General features: G+C 49.1%; 1 protein-coding gene across 3 annotated transcripts; it reads right to left on the reverse strand.

Moving 5' to 3' along the window:
- Nucleotides 1-620: 620 nt before the first annotated feature.
- Nucleotides 621-20,834, reverse strand: LCK (LCK proto-oncogene, Src family tyrosine kinase). Of its 3 annotated transcripts, none has more exons than XM_081585913.1 (13): nucleotides 20,725-20,834; nucleotides 8,792-8,901; nucleotides 8,415-8,496; nucleotides 8,132-8,222; nucleotides 7,818-7,916; nucleotides 7,564-7,667; nucleotides 7,241-7,390; nucleotides 6,806-6,958; nucleotides 6,474-6,653; nucleotides 4,180-4,256; nucleotides 3,935-4,088; nucleotides 3,721-3,852; nucleotides 621-1,279 (listed from the first exon to the last, which is right to left on the reverse strand). In XM_081585913.1, exons 2-13 carry the CDS (start codon nucleotides 8,894-8,896, stop codon nucleotides 1,077-1,079), a joined length of 1,530 nt encoding a protein of 509 aa, XP_081442039.1. In that variant the 5' UTR covers nucleotides 8,897-8,901; nucleotides 20,725-20,834; the 3' UTR covers nucleotides 621-1,076. The 3 variants fall into 3 exon arrangements, with proteins under 3 accessions (XP_081442039.1, XP_081442038.1, XP_081442040.1); XM_081585912.1 differs by having other exon boundaries at nucleotides 7,235-7,390; XM_081585914.1 differs by lacking the exon at nucleotides 6,806-6,958.
- Nucleotides 20,835-21,712: the final 878 nt, after the last annotated feature.

Raw genomic sequence — 21,712 nt, forward strand, 5'->3', positions numbered from 1 at the left:
TCCTTCAAATCTTTGCTCAAAATTCACCTTCTCAGTGAGAGCTTCCCAGTCCACCCTCTTTAAAACTACAAACCTCCCCCAAACATGACATTGCTAATTTCCCTTTCCTTGCTCTATTTTCCCCTCAGCACTATCACCTTGCAGCATACCATACCATTTATTTCTGTGATGCTTACTGTCTTCCCTGTAAGCTCCCCAGAGATCTTATCTAGTGCACAATAAATATTTGTTAAGTGAGTGGATTACCTCAATGATTAAAAACACCTTAAAGGTGAATCAGAACATACAGCTCTTGAATCAGTAGCTGTAAAAAGGAAAAGGCAGTCACCCTTATACAGTGGGAAAGGAAGGGTTTTGGGACACATCTCCTCTCTAGGAGGTTCTGGGTAGGGTGCCCATAATTCTTTGGTGTGGAGGTTTGAAGGGGTTCAAAGAACACATATCGCAAAATATAAGGACCTCCTCTTGGCACCCAACATCAGCAGGGCTGGAAAAAGTTCAGACATCCCTTCATCCCTCCCACCTTTTACCCCAAATCAGGATGCCTCAGTTTCCATCTTCTGAACATCCACTCCCCCCAGCAAGGAAAAGGAGACTGGAATGGGGAGCAGAAAAATGTACAATCTTCGCCAACAGATATTTATTGAGCTCCTTATGTATGCCAACACCAAAGAGGAGCACACAGAGGTATTTTAGTTAAGTTCCCAGCCCTCAAAGAGCATCTTGATGACCAGGGGAAAGGGAAAGGGGACAGGGAGAAGTAGGTGTTAATCACAGGCCTCTCTCCTCTCTTTGGTGGTCTTGGAAGTCAGGGGGGTGCCCAGAAAGGGACAACTTGGACAAGTGTCCAAGACATATATGCACAGGCCACACATGTACAAGACACATGTGCAGAGCCCACCCAACTACAGATCCCGTGTACAAGACACGAGAAGTGTATGTGTTGCACGTGGGCGGGATTCACATGCTGAGTCCAAATGTGCATAGACCACATGGGTATGACACAGGAACTGCCCCTCCCCCAGCCAGGTTGGCTAGATGGTGGGAGGGCTGCAAGCCCCAGTCACCTAGGCCCCTCAGGGTTGGGGTTGGTACTGGCCCTCCGTGGCCGTGAAGAAGTCCTCTAACACGCTGCGCAGGTAGTCAAAGGTGGGCCGGTCCTCCGGGCGCTCCTTCCAGCACAGCATCATAAGCTGGTACAACTCCTCCGGGCAGTTGTCAGGTCGTACCATGCGGTAGCCTCGCTCCAGGTTCTGAATCACCTCAGGATTGGTCATCCCTAGAGGTTGTTGGGAGAACTGACATCAACGCTCCAGGCTTTGGAAGCCCATAGGCAGGGTGGTGGTCAAGAAGATATTTGACAACAGGTATGGTGTGAGCACCAATCCAAAGGGATCTTGGTCTTCATGGATGATAAGGATGGTAAGGCTATACTGGCAGTACCTACAAAAGGTCAGTCATGCCACTTGGAGTGTCTGCTATGGCTTAAACATGCAACAACACACACGTGTTTGGCTGTGAGGCCTTGAGTGACCCACTGCACCTCTTTGAGCCTCAGTTTCCTTATTTGAAAAATGGGATAATAGAAGCTCCTACCTCCTAGAGATGTTGTGAGGATTAAATGAGAAAGTGTGTACGCAGCCCTGACGATGGTGCCTGGAGGAGGAGACGGAGCATAAAGAGCGCCTGTGATGATTATTATTTGGTGGGGAAGGATGGAGCAGGATGGGGGCCCACAGCCAGGACAATGGGGAAGTTTCTCCAGCTTTGGGAACATGCATATGAAATGCTGCATCAGGAAGCCAGGTGGATCCTGGGCCTTAGCCAGGCAGACCCTGCATGAGGCATAGAAGATTCACTAGACCCCTTTGTGACCCAGAAGAAGTCATCTTTGGACCAGTTCCCTTGCTTTGTACTGATCCTGGCCCCACCAGGGAGGCCCATTACATGTGGACGCAAAAAAATGCTGCTCTGGAGAACTGAATGGTCTCCGCAGAAATAGGCTCCCTGTTTCTAAATTACCTGTGTGGCCTCTGGTTTCTCCTTCACTCTCCTGAGAAGAGACGCCTAACTCCTAGACGTCCTAGCAAAACAGTAGTTTCACTCCTACAAAGCTTCAAACTGTAACCTAGTCAACAGAGACCTCTCTTCCCCAGGCCTTGCCCCTGGGGAGCCTCTAGCTATGTGTCCCTCACATTTAAAAATCAGGGCACAGAAAGACGTAGGCTAGGAAATGACACTCGTGGATCAAGTCAAGGGTGCAAACCAATTGGCTACACCCAGCCTAAATATAGCCCACAGACAGGCCCACTTTGGCTTGGCTCCTTATTGTGTTTTTAAACAATCTGAATCATCACCAATATTTGGAAATGGGCAAATTTTCCTAAAACTCCAAGCTTTGGCTTCCCTTGAAAAAACACAGCTCTGTTTTTTGGGCCCCTGTGTCTTAATAGCAACCATCTGCTGGCGCAGACGCAAGTTTACCCAGGTCCCCATTACTCCCCATAGTCTCCCTGACCCTGAAACTATGCGTCAGTTGCCATTTATCATTGTGCTTTCATTGCCTTTTTTCTTCTAGTAGAAAAATCCTCTAAGAGAGCAGTGTGAGCTCTTGGCAGGATGACAGGAGTATGTTTCTAGCCCCAGTGCTGCCCTTGAACTCTTTGATGGGGCAAGTCCAGACCAGGGAAGGCCTGGATACTCACACCTAATTCTAAGGTGTTTTTACCTTCCCAGGAGCAAAGTTCTGTGCACACTGCTCAGGATGTGCGAAGCTTCTGCCAGTCTGGCCACTGGGCTGCACACCCTCCAGACCCTGTCTTTGTGTTCTGTTTCCTTTCCCCATAGTTTTCTAGCAAGTTCCTTCCAAAAAAATTCCATTCCTGTCCTGGCTGAATTCAGCGGTAAAGAACTTCGTCAAGGAGATACAGCGAGGAGTGGAAGAGGGGAATTGGTTGTTTACACATCTCTGTCACTCTACACGGAAGGCTTCAGAGGCAAAGGAAGTCAGTATTTCGTGAGCATCTGCTATGAGTCAAGCTCTTTCAAAAATAATCTTGTTTCTCATATCATGAAACTGAGGCTCAGAAAGGTAAAGTCACCTGCCCAAAGTCACTTGCCCAAAGTGATTAATAATAAAACCTAACACTCTTGAGTGTTTCGTATGGGTCAAATACTGTTCTAACCTCACGTTTTACAACTGGAGAAAGAGGCAATAATCTGATCAAAGTCAAACAGAAAGCATCAGTGGCAGATCTGGTAATAAAAAGCAGGCCTCTGGGAACTTCCGCAGCGGTCTAGCGGTTAAGACTTTGCTTTCCAATGCAGCAGCTACAGGTTTGATCCCCGGTTGGGGAACTAAGATCCCACATGCTGCAAGGTGTGGCCAAAAACTATAATAAAGAAATAAAACTTGGAAAAAAATGAAAAAAGAAAGCAGGCCTCTTGCTTCTCAGACCAGATCCTCTTCTACCTACTAGGCTGCCTGTGTTAGAATTAAAGAAAATTGCTGGGATTATTGAAGGACGAGAGATTCAGGGACAGAAACGGAAGCCAGACCTAGGAGATGTGGCTCCCGATCGGGGATGCACGAGTGCCACCCCTAGGAGGATGGAGGGGAAGCAGCTGGAAAGGTTCATATTCTGAGCCCAGAAAGAAGTAGAAAGACATCAATTTGCTGCCCTTCCCCATCACCCTTTCAACTCCTGCCTGGACCCCGACCTGGGTAAGGGATGCGACCATGAGTGACAATCTCCGTCAGCAGGATCCCGAAAGACCACACGTCCGACTTGATGGTGAATGTCCCATAGTTAATGGCTTCTGGTGCTGTCCACTTAATGGGAAACTTGGCACCTGGAGGGAGGGCAGTGAGGTCACCAGGGTCTGCCAGGCCAGAGCTCGGAGACCTCTGACTTCCCTCATATCCGATACCTACCCTCCCTGGCTGTGTACTCGTTGTCCTCAATGAGGCGTGCTAGACCAAAGTCTGCAATCTTGCAGCTCAGGCTATGGGACACCAGGATGTTGGCAGCCCTCAAGTCGCGGTGGATATAATTCCTCTCTTCAATGAATGCCATGCCCTCTGCAATCTGCAGACCAAGTATAGGTCATCAGCCCTGAGCCAGACATCTGGATCCCATTGCCCTGTGCCCATGCTCAGCCCCTCCCCAGTCTCCTTACTTGGGCTGCCATGTCCAAGAGTTTGTTGATAGTCAGCTTGATGCCTTCGGAGGTCTTGAGAAAATCCACCAGGCTTCCTGTGGACAGAAGCAAGAGTTGCTGACCCAAATTGCCCCAGGGGAAAGCTCCCAGACTCTTCTCCCCTAACTAGGGGTCTAGAAGCCATGTCTGTTGTGTGGAAAGGATGAGTAAGACCTGAAAATGGAGGAGTGTGTGTTCAGAGTAAGCGTGCCTGAGATGTGTGATGCCCTTTTCCTGGAGACTAAGATGCCACTTGGAGGGGTCTGCAAGCTTTTTGTCTCCAGTGGAGTGGAACCTGAACTCCTCAGCCAGGCATCCAAGACCTGCATAGTCCACATCTGCAGTTTCTTCTCTTCCCTCCACTCATGCCTCTTTTACGCCATCTACCCTAGACAATTGTGAGAGTTTTCTCATAGACCAATTGGGTTCCCACTCCAAAGTCTCTCTGTCTCATTTCTTCTGCTACAGATTCTTTTTGGTCATGGCTCAGTTAGACTCTTCCTTTAAAAAGCCTCTCTAGATCGTACCAAGAATAATAAATTGCACCATCATCTACCTGCTAAGACTTTCCTATGGCATAAACTGGTTTTCCTAGGGTGCATAACTAAAGCAAGGTTCCTCTGATAGTCAGATTCTTGTTTTGTCCATCAATATTCCCAGCCCACAGTGCATGCATACTCAGTCACTAAGCTGTATCAGCTCTTTGGAACCCCATGAACTGTAGCCCGCCAGGCTCCTCTTGTCTATGGGATTTTCCAGGCAAGAATACTGGAGTCGGTTGCCATTTCCTCCTCCAGGGGATCTTCCTGACACAGAGACTAAAATTGCTTCTCCTGTGTCTCCTGCATTGGCAGGCAGATTCTTTACCACTGAGGCACGTGGGAGGCTCCTCCCAGCCCACAGTAAACAGCAATAAATGTATGCTGAATATATTAAAATGGAGTATGAAAATAGGTATCATGAGGGAGTGAGCGACCATCTTTCTGGCAGCAGAGGGTAACAAGGAAAATACCAGGGATTAGAGTGGCTGGAACAGAGCTAGTAACCACTGGCCCTTCTCAAGAGATTAAAACCTTGTGTGAAGATGACAACAACCTGAATGTCCCCATTTGAGTGCTGAATTAGTCACTGAGACAAAACCTCACCCAAAGACAGCAAATATGTGGATAGACACTGTCATTCCTCCATTGTGTCCATGGCAGATATTGCTAATCAATCCCAGTGCTCACTTCCAATGAACCTCAGAATCCTTCTCAACACAGAGCTTCAAGAAACTACCAATTGAAGGTGGCCTGCTATTTGCCATTTTCAGAATCCATTAGCCAATTAGCTTTTTTCCCTTCCTGAAAGAGGGACAGATTTTATACTCCCCAAGAATCAAAGCCAGATAACAACAAACTTACTGAGCCATTACTATACAGCAGGCACTGTTCTAACTGCTCTATATGCATTAGCTTTCACCCTCACAAAGATCCTATAAGAAAGTTACTATTGCATTACTATCACCATTTTACAGATGAGGAAACCATGGCAGAGAGAAGTGAAGTGATCAGCCCAAGGCCACACAGTCTTCAAGCCAGGATTCCAACCCAAGCAGTCAGAGCCCTTAATGACTACTACTTTCTGGATAAGCCTGTTTAGATTTCTGCTGGTATTCTTGAGGGAACTGAGCACCAGAAGTGGGACAGAGACATGGCCCAAAGCTGGACCTAGAAATTCCTATTTATTTAAATTCCCCTTCCTTGGGCTCTCAATCTGTCCAACAGTGGACGAAGGGACTGGGAGAGGCTCATCCAGAACTGAAAAAGAGGGCCTTGGAACAGATTGGACCTCCCAATGCTGGGGGCAGAAGAGATAGAAAACGGGCTAGGGACCTACTCATCTCCTGAGATCAAGCATCCTTAGATCAAGATAAGCTTTGAAGAAGGAAAACAGTACTGCAGGTGAGGGAAAATGGGGGTTGAATGGTTTTCCAGAACCTGAGAGAGAGGCCTGGCATGCTGCAGTCCAGGGGGCTGCAAAGAGTGGGACACGACTGAGCGGCTGAACAACCAGAGCCTGCCACCTCAAGCTGGGCTCCCAGATACGGTTCAAACGGCACACCCTCTTCTCCACACACCATCTTGTCGCCCCTGAAGGTGAGTCTTTGAGGGCCCAGCAAAATTCCTCTAGAAAAACCTCAGTGCAGAGCCACGCATATCTCCTCCCCACTCTCGGAGCGGGCAGAGGACACGGCAGCGCCCCCAGCGGCCGCGCACGACAGCGGAGCCCACCGTTCTCCATATATTCCGTGATGATGTAGATGGGCTCCTGGGTGACCACCGCGTAGAGCCGGACCAGCCGCTGGTGTTGCAGCTGCTTCATGAGGTTGGCCTCGGCCAGGAAGGCATCGGGGGACATGCTGCCCTGCTTCAAACTCTTGACTGCCACCTTCGTGTGCCCGTTGTAGTACCCTAGGGCAGGGAAGGGTTGGGAGAGTCACTTCCAGCCCATGCACCCAGAGCCAGGCAGCTGCCCTGAAACAGGGTGCTGTCGTAGAACTCTCAGGACCTCAGTAGACGCCTCCCCTCCCCACCTGCCCGCAGTCCTGGAGGGCCTCACTCACCCATCCACACCTCTCCGAACTGGCCAGCCCCTAGCCGCTCCACCAGCTTCAGCGTCTCCCTGGGAACCTCCCACTCATCCTCCCACCACGGCTTCTGGGGCTTCTGGGTCTGGCAGGGGCGGCTCAACCGTGTGCACAGCCCGTCCGAAGCATCTATGAGGTCCAGGGAGGGGCGAAGGGCTGTCAATAAGGCGGGACTGGAGGGTGGGGGGCTCACTCAGTCCCCACCTGGGGAAATGGACAGGCAGGGGAGGTATGGGGCTGTCACCTGATCCCCGGGGCTACAAGGTACCGCCCCTCACCCACTTGGGTGGGGGTGGGGGGAATGAAGGAGCATGCTGAGAGATGGGCGCGGGGGGGGGGGGACCCTTGAGAAGAACTGGGGGAGACAGGCTGATAGGGTAGGGCCCAGGTGAAGAGTCCTGCCACGCTCACTCATGTAATGGCGGACCAGCTCGTGCAAGCCGGGAAAAGTGATGCGGGGCGAGATGTAGAAGCCGCCTTTGTCCAGGTTACGGATCTTGTAATGTTTCACCACTTCTCCCTGGGTCTGGTCGAAGTCCCGGACCGACAGTGAAAACGATCCTGAACGAAAGAAGGGATGAAGGAACGCAAAAGACGAGTAGGAGTGGCCTCCAGCAAGTCGCCCCTCCGCCAACGCGGCCCTCCCCCCCGCGGGCTCCTCGCACCCCGGACCTCGGCTAGCGGCCCCAGCCTGCGGCCCCCTCCCGACGCCCCGCAGCAGCCCCTCCGCTCACCCGCCGTGCTCTCGCTCTCCCGGATCAGGAAGGAGCCGTGCGTGTTCCCCGGCGCCAGGAGCTGCCTCTCCGCGTCTTTGCGGCTCAGGGTCTTGAAGAACCAGCTGCTCAAGGCAGAAGAGAAGGCTTCTTTGGTCCGCTGGTCCGTTCTTTCTCCATCACCCTCATTCACCGCCACCACCCCTAGCACCTCTCCTCTGCTGCGAGGTCCCTGGATCTGCATCCCACCATTCCCACGACGCGTCCCCACTCACGGTTCGGGCTCCAGGCTGTTCGCTTTGGCCACAAAGTTGAAGGGGATGAAACCTTCCTGGCCCGTGGTCAGGGACTGCGCCTTCCACCACTCGCCGTTCCTGCATGACCGCGGCAGTTAGCATGGTCTGCACAGCCTCGGACTCGGCTGGAAATCCCCCGTCAGAGCCCCCAGTTAGGCCATGCTACCCCACCCTCCAGCTCAGCACTCCGGAGCCTCCCATTTTTGTCTGAAGGGCTCCCATTGCAAGCCGGGACCGCAGGGGTTTGATACTGGAGATACCCCAGGATGGGCAGGGCGAAGGGGGGCACTCACTGCTCCAGGATACGGAGCTGTTCACCCTTCTCGAAGCCCAGGTCTCCGTCGTGAGAAGGCTCATAGCTGTGCAGGGCGATAACCAGGTTGTCTGTAAAGACAGGGGCAGTCAGGGAGAAGACTTGTGGAGCAGACTGGGAGCGTGAGTTCAGGCGTTAGATGGCAGCGGACAAGACTGAGAAGGAGGAAGGACAGGTGGAAAGTCGGGGAGAGGGGAGGAGACGGAGGCTGACAGCCAAGGGTCCACAGGCCATGTCTTTCAGGCCCTGCTGGTTGAGGTCACCTTGCAGTGGAGAAGCTGGGGGGTTGGATCCCTCGTAGGTGACCAGTGGATCACGCACTTCAGAGCCATTCCGCATGGGCAGCTGTGGGCATGGGATGAGAGAAGTCAGAGAGCTGGAGACTGGGTGAGACCCTGGCTTGCCTCCCCACCCTCCTGCTCTCCTTCACTTCAGCTTGGCTGGATCTTCTCACTGAATTTGCCCACCACGTGCTGTGTGACCTTAGAAGAGTCCCTTTCCCTCTTTGGGGTTCTTTTCCTTTCTGTGTGGCAGGGGGGCTCGCTGTCATCTCCAGGACCTGTAGGGATGATCTGTTCCTTTCTCCCCACGCCTACATCCCACCCGACTCCCTCACCAAGCCCCCTGTCTTGCCTCTTACCGTGGTCTTGCTGTCCAGTGGGACTATGGGGTAGTGGCAGTTTTCACATACATCGATGTTTTCCATCCAATCATCTTCTGGGTTTGAGCTGCAGCTACAGCCCATGGTCCCTGGGGGAATGGAAAGGGGGCTGAAAGGGCTCCCCCAACATCAGACATGCTAGGGCCTAGCCCTGGGAACTTCCAGAAGTGCCCGAGATTGTCAGCCCCCCAGCCGCCATTCTCCAGCCGCAGAAAAGCTGAAATGGGGTCCTAGCTCCCAATAAAGTCACACGTGGCCCCCTGCTGAGACCTAAGGCCCGCCCTCCCACCTGGGCTGGGTAAACCGCCACAGGCACCTTTGTTAGTCTAGTTGCCCACTTCCTGCCTCTCCCCCCTCCCACTTTCTCAGCCCATCCCCCAAGTTGGGGGACTACCTACTAGAGATCACATACACTTCCTCCAGCCCTAGGGGAGACCTGAGTTTTGATCCTCCCCTACCAGTGGGGTGTTTGTTTGTACCTCACCTCCTAATTACAAGTCCCCCCTGCTGCCGAGGACACTGAATGAGGGAACTTTTCTCCCGGTCAGCCATCAGGCCTCTGCTCCCCCAAAACCCCCACAAAGTCTGCTTCAGAGGCTTCTTTCTGCTTCTCCCTAGCAGAAAACCCCTCAGCGGCCCTATTTGCCATACATTTTTTAGTATTTGTTTGCTTGTTTTAGCAGTGGAAACTTTTCGTCAGATGAAATCGAGCGGAACCCCATAGATAAAGCAGGTAAAAGTGGAGCTGTTCTGCCTGAAGCAGAGTGGGGACCTCACCCCCAAGTCCCCAGGAGTCCCTACAGTACCTCTTCCCCCAGGGCTGGTCCTCTGGACTGCCTGGAAATACCAGTCCTCAGATAAATTAATTCATGCATTCAAGAACCTTTACTATTAAGATCAAATCCATCTCCTCAGTCTGTTCTGCTACACACACACACGTACACACACACGTACACACACACACACGTACACACACAGAGTCTGTCTTCTGAGCTCCTCTTCCCCAAAAAACTCACACTCTTCTTATAACATGCCTTTGCATGTGTGGTTCACCTGCCGTGGAATACTCTTGCCCATCTATTGAACTCTAGCTCAACCTTCAAGGCTCAGCTCAGATAGCACCTTCTCTGTGAAGCCTCCCCAATGCCCAGCACTCTTTGTTCCTACCACATTCCACTCTCACTAACCACAATCATCAACTTCCACTGAGTGCCATGATGACACTAATTTATGTGTCAGCCCCCCTGCCTTTCCTACCCGCTTGGTGAGATCAGGGATTCAGCAAGAGCAGAAGTTGTGTTTTATTTGCCTGAATGTCCCATCACCCAGGACAATTCTTGTTAATAAATGTTGACTGGTATGTGGAGGGTTAATGCACAGATTCTCCCATTTGCAAAGGTCTTAGAAACCACCAAGTCTAGCCTCAGATTTTAGATGAGCAAACAGAGGACCAGAAAGTTCTTCTCAAACTCAGACAACTATTACGGGCAGAACAAAGCTAGAGCTGCTAATCTATGCTGAGGTCAACTAGAAGTGGGGAGTGGTGGCGGTTTTTTAGTTAATAAAGACTTAAGGACCTATTCAATTATAACTCAATTAAAGAAAGGAAAAAAAAAAAGCTTCAAGGATAGTCCCTGGAGTTATGTTCAAATTCTGGGAATAATACTCATTGTGCCACTTTGCTGAAATCATTCTCCTCACTCTGCCTTTTCTGTCGACCGGGAATTGTCATCCCTTCCTCAGAAGCTTAGATAAATGTTGGCTTGGTTTAGAGCTTAGAAAGATTTCCACGAGTGCCCATTCTGCCCTACCAACCCCTGCTTTGAAAAGTGGAAGAATGTGACTGGTAAATAATCCTCTTGGCTTTAAGCTCACATTTCTTTTTTTTTTTTTTAATGTAATTTTTAGTTTATATTGGAGTGTAGTTGATAAGCTCATGTCTCTTAAACTGAGATACTTATAACCTTTCATGGGTACCGGAAGTCACGGGTGTGTATCTCTCAAAGCATGAGTGTTAAACACATAGTTAAACCTTATTCACATAGTTAAACAAACAGATCTACTACAAATAAAGGAAAATACAAAATGTGCATGAAGTTTTAAGCCAAATCAAGAGACTTTCAAGGAAAGGTGTTTGCGAATATACTCTTCCCCCTCTACTTTAGGAGTCCTGGGGAGACATTTGAGAAATCTTGCTCAGCTCTGTGGCTGCACATGGCTTTTGTATTTTTTTGATTGCTAATTTTATTATGGCTTAGAACTGATTAACAGCAAAAGCCTCCAGAAAAGAACTGTTTACATTCTGGAACCAGCCTCAGATGAACTGACTGTCTAGGGTCTGAGGTCCTGAGCGACCAGTTTTTTGTGATAGTCAAACAGCCCTTGGAAAACCATCAGTTGGCTGTATTATACAGAGAACACCAACATCAGATAAGGTGTCAACTTAGATCAGTAAGTCCCTTCTAGGCCTGACATTCGCAGAGGAGTTGGAAAGGGTAAGAGCAAGATGAGAAAAGCTTGGGGTTGAGAAAATGGGATGAACTGGGGTGCAGCAGTGAGGAGAGGCTAGTAGACAGGCAGAAGAAATCTATGCTGAATCTAGGGCTGAATACTGCACATGGTCCAGGCTAGGGTCACATGGGGAGAGAAGAGGAGCCACCTGGCCTTGGGCGAGGGTCCAGGAAAACATGCAGGCAGGACCCATACCCTGGATAAATCTGGACCTGCCAGAGAGGACAAGATGATGTCCCTAAAGACTGGGACCAGGTAAAAAGAATGAAATGTTGCCATTTGCAGCAACATGGATGGACCTACAATTATGACACTTAGTGATGTAAGCCAGGAACAGAAAGACAAATATTACATGGTATCACTTATATACAGAATCTAAAAACTAATACAAATGAACTTATTACAAAACAGAAACAGACTCAGACTTAGAAAACGATCTTGTGGCTACCAAAAGGGGAAAAGGGTGGGGGAGGGGAGGGATAAATTAAGAATATGAGATTAACAGATACACACCACTCCATATAAAATAAATAACAAGGATTTACTGTATAGCAGAGGAAACTATATTTAGTATCTTGTATAACCTATAATGGAAAAGAATCAGAAAAATATATATATGCATAACTGAATCACTTTGCTATATACCTGAAATTAACACAATATTGTAAATCAACTATACGTCGATTAAAAAAAGACTGGGGCCAGGAGTGAGAAAAAGTCAAGCTGTGTTAAATTAAGGAAAATAGTACTTGGTAACTCTGTTGGGTATCTGACCCTTAGTGTTTCTTCTGTGACTTGTTTAGTGCCCCTGGAGCCCTCCAGCTTCAGGTTTCAGGCCCTGCCCTATACAGAAGTGTGAGTTTTGGAGTATAATACCTGGCAGCAATCAGAAGACCCCAAGATCTGGCAGTGTCAGACATAATTCTGGTGAGTGGCTCCCAGCCACTGGGAGCTACATGCACCTATGAGGCCCCAGAATAACGCTGAAGGCTTGCAGGTGATTTGTTTCTCAGTTTGACAAATTGCATTATTGTTTCTTCAATGCATACTTGGGGTTCCCAGGTGGCTTAGTGGTTAAGAATCTGCCTGCCAATGCAGGAGATGCAGGAGACACGGGTTTAATCCCTGGGTTGGAAAGATTGCCTGGAGGAGGAAATGGCAACCCACTCCAGCATTCTTGTCAGCAAAAATCCCATGGACAGAGGAGCATGGCAGGCTACAGTCTGGGGAGTCCCACAGAGTCGGACTCAACACAGGTCAGACTCTACTGAGCGACTGAACACACACACACACACAATGCATACTTAGTTAAGTCTCTGATTAAAATTTGAACTAGAAACAACAAAACTAGTACCTAACTGAGGTAGTTTAGTCAGCAAAACCCTCAAAATCATGAGAGCCATGGGGAAAGGGGAAAAGTACAACAGGGGAAGGGCAAGTAAGTCCTTGGAGGGAAGAGTTTAGAAGCAAGAGTGTAGGGACTTCCCTGGTGGTTCAGTGGTTAAAACTCCGTGCTACCAATGCAGGGGTCCTGGGTTCCATCCCTGGCTGGGGAACTAGATCCTACATGATGCAACTAAGAGTTCACATGCTGCAACTAAAATCCCAAGAGCCACAACTAAGATCCAGTGCAGCCAAAATAATAAATAAATAAATAAATAAATAAATAAATAAAAGAAGAAGCACTAGTGCAATTCACCAGCCTCATTTTAAAGGTGGAGATGGTGTCAGATCAGAGGAGCTAAGTGGTTTTCCCAATAGGGCGTGAGGGCTCTTGGCAGAGGTGGAATTCCAATCAGGCCCCTACTTCCTCTATCCAAGTATTCTGCTCTGTCCTTCACTTCCTGGCAAGTCTAAAGAGGGTAGGGACTCCTGAGAGGTGATGGAGAAAATGGAGCAGGGAAGGAGGTCTGATAGAATGGAGTTTACTCTCCATCAGAAATGTGACATTGCGCTGTTAACAAGCCTTTCTCTCTAAGACAATTCTCCATCTATCTCGAATGCATGTCTTTGGTTTATTTATTTTTCAGTTTTTTGGCTGTGCTGGGTCTTCGTTGCTTTTTGCTCAGGCTTTCTCCAAGTTGCGGTGAGTGGGGGCTATTCTTCCCTTCTATGTGTGGGCTTCTCATTGCAGTGGCTTCTCTTGTTGCAGAGCATAGGCTCTAGGCGAGTGGGCTCAGTGGTTGTGGTACGCGGGCTTAGTCACTCCTCAGCATGTGGGATCTTCCAGGGCCAGGGATTGGACCTGTGTCCCCTGCATTGGCAGGCAAATTCTTATCCACTGCACCACCAGGTATGTCCCCTGAAATTCATGTTTTTGAGTGTACATTTCCCTGGCTGGTGAATACAAGTTTGTGCCTACCGAGGCACATGAATCACTGAGCATCATGCTATGTGTACATACCCATGGGTGTGTAAGAGTCCATGTATGCAGATGGCTGTACGATGAAATGGGGGCCTGTATGGTTTGTACAGGTCCCTATGTAATTGTGAGGTTATATATGCATATATTTATGCATATGCAAAATGTGGGTCCCATTCTAGTCTGATCAAACCAGGTTAATAAATGAGGTTAGCAAAAAGAAAATAAAAATTAAAGCTTAATATAAATTTCTCATTGAAAGTAAGAGAGGAGAGGAATGAAGAAAGAAAGAAAAAGAAAGAGGAAGCAGATCCAGAGAATCGCCAGGATTCCCAGAATCAGTAACAAAGGCAGATTCTGGGGTGAATGAAAGAGGACATTCTTTCCTCCCAGCTCAAGAATTCAAGGTCAATAGGAGGAACTTTGTAGATTCTAGACCTGCTCTGACGGTGGGTGTCTGTAATGTTCTCGGTCAAACTCAAGATCTGTCCACAGTCCAGAGTGCTTTGTGCCGGTTATAAAGGGCCACTCCTCCCTGGGGTTTCAAACTTGGAGAGTGGAGCAAGGGCTAGATTTCAGGTCCCATCTCTCTTGTCTCTTTTCACAGAGCCCAGCACACACAGTGCCTGCTCATCATTGTTGCTGTTTAGTCACTGTGGTGTCTGACTCTTTGTGGCCCCATGGACTACAGGCTGCCAGGCTCCTCCATGCATGGAATTTCCCTACTCATACTCCGTGTAGAATTGATCAAAAATCCCAGATTTCAGGAAGTTCCTGGACCAAATTTTCTGATCCCAGCGTTGTTTAGGAATCATACCACAGTGAGCTCTATTTTGCACTTCTCTGGTGGTCCAGTGGCTAAGACTCCACTTAGCAGTCAATGCAGAGGGCCTGGGTTCGATCCCTAGTCCGCGAACTAGATCTCACTCGCTGCAACTAAAGATACCTCGTGTGGCAACTAAGACCCAACTCAGCCAAATTAATTCATTACTTTTTAAAAACTAAGAAAACCTGAATACAGTATGAACTTTAGTTAATAACAAAGCATCAGTGTTAAAACAACAACAGTGAAAAAACATAACAAGCTCTGATTCCTGCCAGCTTGTTCACTTTTATCAACTCCATAGACATTGTCTCAACTGACTAGGCCTAGAATGTGTTTTGTCCCCTTAAAATAAAATAAGAGACTTTCCCTCCACCGAACTGTAAACCTATTCATTTACTGAACATTCTGTCCAAAATGTATGCCAGCTTCTTGTCCGAGTTTCTTGAGCCAACGGTATGTCAAGAGCAGGCAGGGTATTCCACTGACCCAGGCCACTGCTGTACTCTGGGCCACATTGTGGCAAAATCTATCAGGATTAATTTAAAGCATTTTCTTGGCCTTTTTCTTCGGTCAAGATTTGATTATTGGTGAAAGTGCATATGTTCAGTGAAGAGCCTGGGCTGTTGGATGCCCATGCTGAACCCTCATCACAGTACTCAAGAATCAGGGTTGACAGGCATGGCAAGTAATTTCTAGTGGGTAAAACAGGGATGCATCCTGAGTCCCCTCCTTTTTCATGTGTTCCTCTTTGATCTAATACCAGTTTGGAATAAATTCTGTGAGTTCACGGAGTTCACAAAAATAGAGAAGAAAAAGATGAGTCTTCTCTTACCTGCAAATAAGATGGATTTAGTCTCATTAACTGGGAGTGATTTGAACACAGAACCAATTCTCCTAGTTAGTTATTGCCATAAACAAGGGCAATAGAGTGATTATTCTAAAGCTTGTATTTTGGGTAGAGGTCCTCCAACTAGTAACTTATATATATTGAGTAATTCCTCTTACTGAGTCCCCTTCCTTATGTACCTCTGTCTGTGTTTTGCATCATGTGGGTTTTATCAGGACAAAGAATTACTTAAAATTTGGCAATCCACACCACTCTATTAAAGTTTCTGGAAATCTGCCGATCAGAGAGGTTCAGGTCACCATGTCTGTGTCATAGTCACCCAAGTTCATTCCCAAGGCCTCCCAGTCATTCACTGACAGAGGGCTTTTGGGCATGTTACTACACCTGTCTAAACCTCCCTCAGAGAATTTCTGGGTGGTCCAGTGGTTAGGACTCTGTGCTTCCATTGCAGGGGGCACAGGTTCAATCCCTGGACCCTGGTCAGGGGACTAAGATCCTGCATGCCTCGCAGTGTGGCCAAAAAGAAAAAGAACATAAACCTCCCTCGGTTCCTTTATCTTCAAAATGGAAATTAAAAATGGACCTGCGACCAGGACTGTTGTGAACATAATATGTGATATATAGATGTCCTCATATAATAAAGTACTTAACATGGTACATAGTAAGGACTAAGTAAATGAAAATTGTTATTTGAGGCCAGCATGGGTATTTCATGACCCCAGCCTTAAACATATTCATTTTCCTTTTTGATTTTTGGCACTTCCACAGACCATTTTTCACGTTTAATATATTTACCTCAAATGAAAACTTTGCTACCATAAATGGAAAACGAGTAAGTAACACGGTAAATCAAGTGTACTTTAACTTTTTTAAAAAGATGGAAAATTAGTATCACCAGCTATAAATGGAAATCAGTATATATTAAAATAAACACATGGTATAATACCTAAATTCACATTTGCACACGTTCATTCATGACCCCCTAAGATCACTCACCTGCATCAATGATGCGGTATTTGGGGAAATGCCGCAGTGTGAAACAGAGCTCTGAGCTTAGGCCTCACTTGGTAGGTTAGAGGAGGCATGACTTTCTTACTTGGCCAGCCTACGACTACAATTTAACAGGTATGTCTTATGTGCCAGCCTCTGATCTAGAGTTGGGGACACATAGGTGAACAGTCAGAGAAGTTCCTGTCCACTTGACTCTGCCCTCTGTGACAGAGGCGGGTGCCCTTCTGGTGGGTCACTCTATTTTCACAGCAGGCAGTAAGATCTGTCTTTAGCTCACTGATCAGTAATGTCTGGGACTCCTGACAACACTAACAACACCAAACAATACTGTCCAGGAAGCAGCATCTTAAAATCACCACATTGCCCATTAACCAAGTTAACGATATTTAGCTAAAACCACTGAAAAGGTGAGGTAGATCTCCACACAGACATGGAAAGATGTTCCAGAAATAACATGGCAAGTTAGTCACAGGACAGAATGTAGACTATAAGCCTATTTGCATTTATTTTTTAATATTATATTTATTTACTTGTTTGTTTATTTTTGGCTGCACTGGGTCTCTGCTGCTGTGTGCAGACTTTCTCTAGTTATGGAGAGTGGGGGCTACTGTCCATTTGCCCAGCGCATGTGAAAGCAAACATGTACGTGGACACAGGGATAGAACCTGTGTCCCCTGCATTGGCCGGCTGATTCTTAACCACTGGACCACCAGGGAATCCCCCTATTTGCATTTGAATTTGGATACCTAGGGGATTCTTTTCAGCCAGACTCTGTGCTAAGCCTTCATTTGCATGACTTCATGTTATTCTTATAATAATCCTATCAAGTAAGTGCTATTATTATCCCCATTTCACAGATGCAAAAACTGAGGCCCAAACAGAGTAAAGCTATTTGTCTGAGGCCTCATAACAAATAAGTGATAGAAATAAGTAGCTGAACCTCAGGCTATCTGCCTCCAGGGATTAAACTCTTAACTAATATGCTTTTCAGTGGCCACATAGGGGAAAATCTGGAAGGATGTACACCAAACTGTTCACAGTGAGCATAGCCCACGAGTGAGATTGGAGGGAGCTGCATTTCTTGTATTTCTGTATATGTCTCTGTACTGTTTAACTTTTTTTTAATATTTATTTATTTTATTTAATGGCACTGGGTCTTAGTTGCGGCATGCAGGGTCTTTAGTTGTGGCATGTGGGATCTAGTTCCCTGACAAGGGATCAAACCTGGGCCCCCTGCACCAGGAGCACAGAGTCTTAGCCACTGGATCACCAGGGAAGTCCCTACTGTTTAAATTTTTAGAAGCAGCCATGTGCTAATTTTGTAACTGAAAAACAGAAAACAACCAAGCCCCCACCAATGCAAAAACTCTGGTAAGAGACACAATCCTTTGAGAAGAATCAACCTTACAGCTGTCCTTCCACTGCTCCCCTTTTCTCTGGGGGTGCAGGCAAGGAACTTGGGATACAAGAAAAAAGGTTCTGCGACCACTAAAGTCTGAGAAACACCGGGTTAGACAAAATCAAACAGCCACCTTCTCTGGGGAGACTTTCAGAGTTTCCACAAGCTAACATTGATAGTAAATTTCACATGGGACACTTCATATCTGAGACCATGTTGATTTGGACCCAGAACTGTTTTCTTTCCGGGCGCCTCGTAGGACTAGCATTCTTTAGACCAAGCATTGGAAATATAGCTCCAGATACCTTCCAACCATCACCTGGATGGAGGCCCCACTCGCCTCCATCCCACCCACGAACTCAGCTCCCCTCAGCATTGCTTTCATGAATTGAGCTTGGCCTTGAAGTCATCAGCTTGTGGGTGTGTGCATGGATTTATAGGATCCCACTGTGGTGTTAGAGAAGACTCTTGAGAGTCCCTTGGACTGCAAGGAGATCCAACCAGTCCAGCCTAAAGGAAATCAGTCCTGAATATTCACTGGAAGGACTGATGCTGAAGCTGAAACTCCAACACTTTGGCCACCTGATGCGAAGAACTGACTCATTGGAAAAGACCCTAATGCTGGGAAAGATTGAAAGCGGGAGGAGAAGGGGACGACAGAGGGTGAGATGGTTGGATGGCATCACCAACTCAATGGACATGAGTTTGAGTAAGCTCCAGAAGTTAGTGATGGACAGGGAGGCCTCGTGTGTTGCAGTCCATGGGGTCTCAGAGTCGGATATGACTGAGCGACTGAACTGAACTGGACTGAACTGATGTGTGATGTATATGTGGTCCCTGACTCTGCCTCTGAACATCCATGCACACCTACATTTTCCAGTTTGGGCTAGGGAGGGAAGGATCGATCGTGTGTGTGTGTGTGTGTCTATGTGTCTGTGGGAAGGTATGTGTGGGACCCTCCTCCAAGATAGACTCTGTGGCCCAGCCTAGAGTTCTCACACCCACTAGAACACACAGGAAACAAGCTCATTTGCAAAGCTACACCACAAGTGTGAAGGAATGGGCTGCCCACTGGCCTGCCAAGGTGCTGAGTAGGAGTAATTCCGGGTATGGACAGCCCCCCTGCAACACCCCCACCACACACACACCCTTGGGTACACCATTTGCAGGAGAAGTGGTTGCCTAACCTCTGTTAAGCACCTACTGCATGCCAGGTACTACCCACAGCACATCACAGCCATTTTCTCTTTGATTTCCCACCAGCACTCTCTGGTGGGAAATCAAAGAGGATTTATTATTGCCTCTTTACCACTAAATCAACTGGAGTTTGGAGAAGTGAAGTCATTTGTTCAAGGAAATGGCAGAACCAGAAGTGTGCCTGGGTCAGCCTGACTGTGAAATGCATGTCCTTCGTGCTACACCAAACCCGCTGGCTCTTTTGTGTTTGGTCTTGCCCTGAGGTCTCTGGCCTCCTGGGATCCAAGGAACAACCCAGAGACAGTGACCCTGGCTGCATATCCTAGGTACTCTGCAAAATGGGCCTTTGTTCTTCTCAGAACCGCCTGACTCTTCCAGGAAGCCTTCCGATCACCCAAGGGAAGCCTCCTCTCGACCTCCGGAGCTTCCGCCCATTCTCATGCTCCATCACTTGGCCCTTTTTGCCTTTGAGAAGTGCCTGTGTCCCGGAGCCTTGAGGGCGAGGGACCCTGAATCATCCATCAGCACAGCCTGGGGTGGGGGACGGCCGATGCCGGTCCAGCGTCTGGAGGAGTCTAGAGAAGACCCAGCTTGTTTTCCAGGCCCCACAAGAGGCTGCAGGCCTTGGAGCTGGGGACGAAAGAAAGACTGCGACATGGGTGACTTGTTGGAAACTGTTTCAAGAAAAATTCCAGTGGCGGTGGGGGAGGCAGGGGAAAACCTGGAAAGTGTGGCTCAGGTGGGGATTTACCCCATGAACTGCAGGCTGAGAGCTAAAAGTGAGGGGGTGGACAGGGAACTGAATCTGCCTCCCTGGGCCTCCACCTTTCTGGGGTCTGAAGCAGGAACCAGCAGGACCCACTGGCCCTAAGCAGCCAGCAGCAGGGGCGGGGGTGGGGGGCGGGAGGGAGCAAAGGGAAGAAGAAAGGACATCCTGTGGATACTTGGCAGGGGCAGGAGTGGCAAGTTTCCAGATGGAAGTCCAGACGGTCTTTGCCCAGGGCCAACAGCACCCCTGTCCAGAATAAAAATAGCCCTTCCTCTTCCCTTCTCCCATCACCCTCTCACCCCCCAACTTCCCGGAGTCCTGTCAGATACTTCCGCCCCAGGCCCCATCCTAGATGATAAATGTCCCCTTGTATGCCCATCCATTCCCAAAGGAAGACCCCCTCCTCTCAAGCAGTGTGGGTAGAGGCTAAAGTCACTTCTCACGTGTCTGTCCGGATGCTCTGGGTGATTCCCCTTGCTCTCTCAAGAGAGTCTTGTCATTGGGGTCTGCACCAGCAAGTGGAAGGACTCTTGGGACTCTTGACTCAAGCCTGTCCATCACCTTGCTCCAGGGGGGAGTCACATCCTAGGCCATCACCTCTTCCTGGGTCATCACCCTCTCTGCCTCTGCCTTGCTGACATACTGTGGGAAGGGAGTGCTTTGCCCAATCTGGGGCTCAGGAGGCTTATCCATCATGGGATGAGGGGCTGGATGTAGGGATTTCTGAAGACCCTTTCAGATCCACAAGAAAAAACCTCCCAGTGAGGTGGGCGCTGATGGCAGGCAGTATGGCGGAGGCAGGAGGCAACAACTACACAAGAAAGAAGCGATCTGGCTGTTCAGCTTGCCTCCCACCTGACCTCCAGGTGTTTCTGACCCAGCCTGAAGGACTGCTGCATCCCGGGGGAGCCTGACCCCAGGCCCAGCTGCAGTCTTCTGCTCTCAGGTCCCACACCCAGCCCTTAGGCCCCGGTTCCCGGTACTCCTTACCTGCCCAGCCCAGGAGCCCCCTGGCCCCATTCACATGGTCTTCCTGGCCTAGCCCTGCTGCCCAGACACAGCTTCGGCTCCCCTCAGTGTCGTAGCCACCGGCTGTCTCCCCGCGCCCACGTCCCACCCTGACTTCCTGCCTCCTCCTGAAGGCTCCTCAGCCAACCGGGCCCCAGCAGCCCAACCGCAAGCCTCCAGCACCCCAAGCTTCCTGCTGCCATCGCCCCCTGCCTCTCAGCCCTCAAGGGTCCTTTCACCCCAGTCCAGGCCCCATTCACCCCGAAGGTGGCACCTGCAGGTAGAGGAGGATATTGGATGGAACTTTCTCCGCTCCCCCCCAAGGGAGTACCTGGACCAGAGATTTGAGGGCCGCCTTGAAGCCCCAGTGAGCAGGAGGCAAGTAGACACCCACTCAGCTTTCAGTGCAGGGCAAGCTGCACGGATGTCAGTCTGAGGGCCAGGTGACCCTTGCATTACAGTCAGAGGGCAAAAGTAACATCACCTCAGAGTCGGGGGGAACAACATCCCTGTAAAATTGCTGGAGAGCAGATACGATGCTAGATAGTCAGATAGATACCAGGAGCACACAGCTGCTAGACACACAGTGGAACGACAGCTATGCCATCTCAGGGCATGGGGCAAGAGCTTTATTATTTGCAGAGGGGAGGCTAACACCCCTCTTACAGACAGTCCACTGGACAACAGGCTGTTCAAGGAAGCAGACAGGACAACCCGGTGTCTTTAAGGGAGCAGAGTCACAGCCTCTTTTGTGGGCAGAGGTTCAGGACAACACCCCCTAATTATGGTTGGAGAGTAGGCAACCCTTCTAACCCAGGTAGAGACGAGGCCACAGCCCCTGTCAGAGGCAAAGGCCTGACACCACCTCCTGCAACAGGTGGGAGACAGAACAAACACTCCTGCCCAGGTCCCCAGTGCAGGCGACAGACTGGCGGCACTTTCTGTTACAAGCAGGAGGCAGGGACCCTGT

Source organism: Giraffa tippelskirchi, chromosome 3 (assembly GCF_054371585.1).
Source record: "Giraffa tippelskirchi isolate mGirTip1 chromosome 3, T2T-mGirTip1v1.2.pri, whole genome shotgun sequence".
NCBI classification, from domain to species: domain Eukaryota; kingdom Metazoa; phylum Chordata; class Mammalia; order Artiodactyla; family Giraffidae; genus Giraffa; species Giraffa tippelskirchi.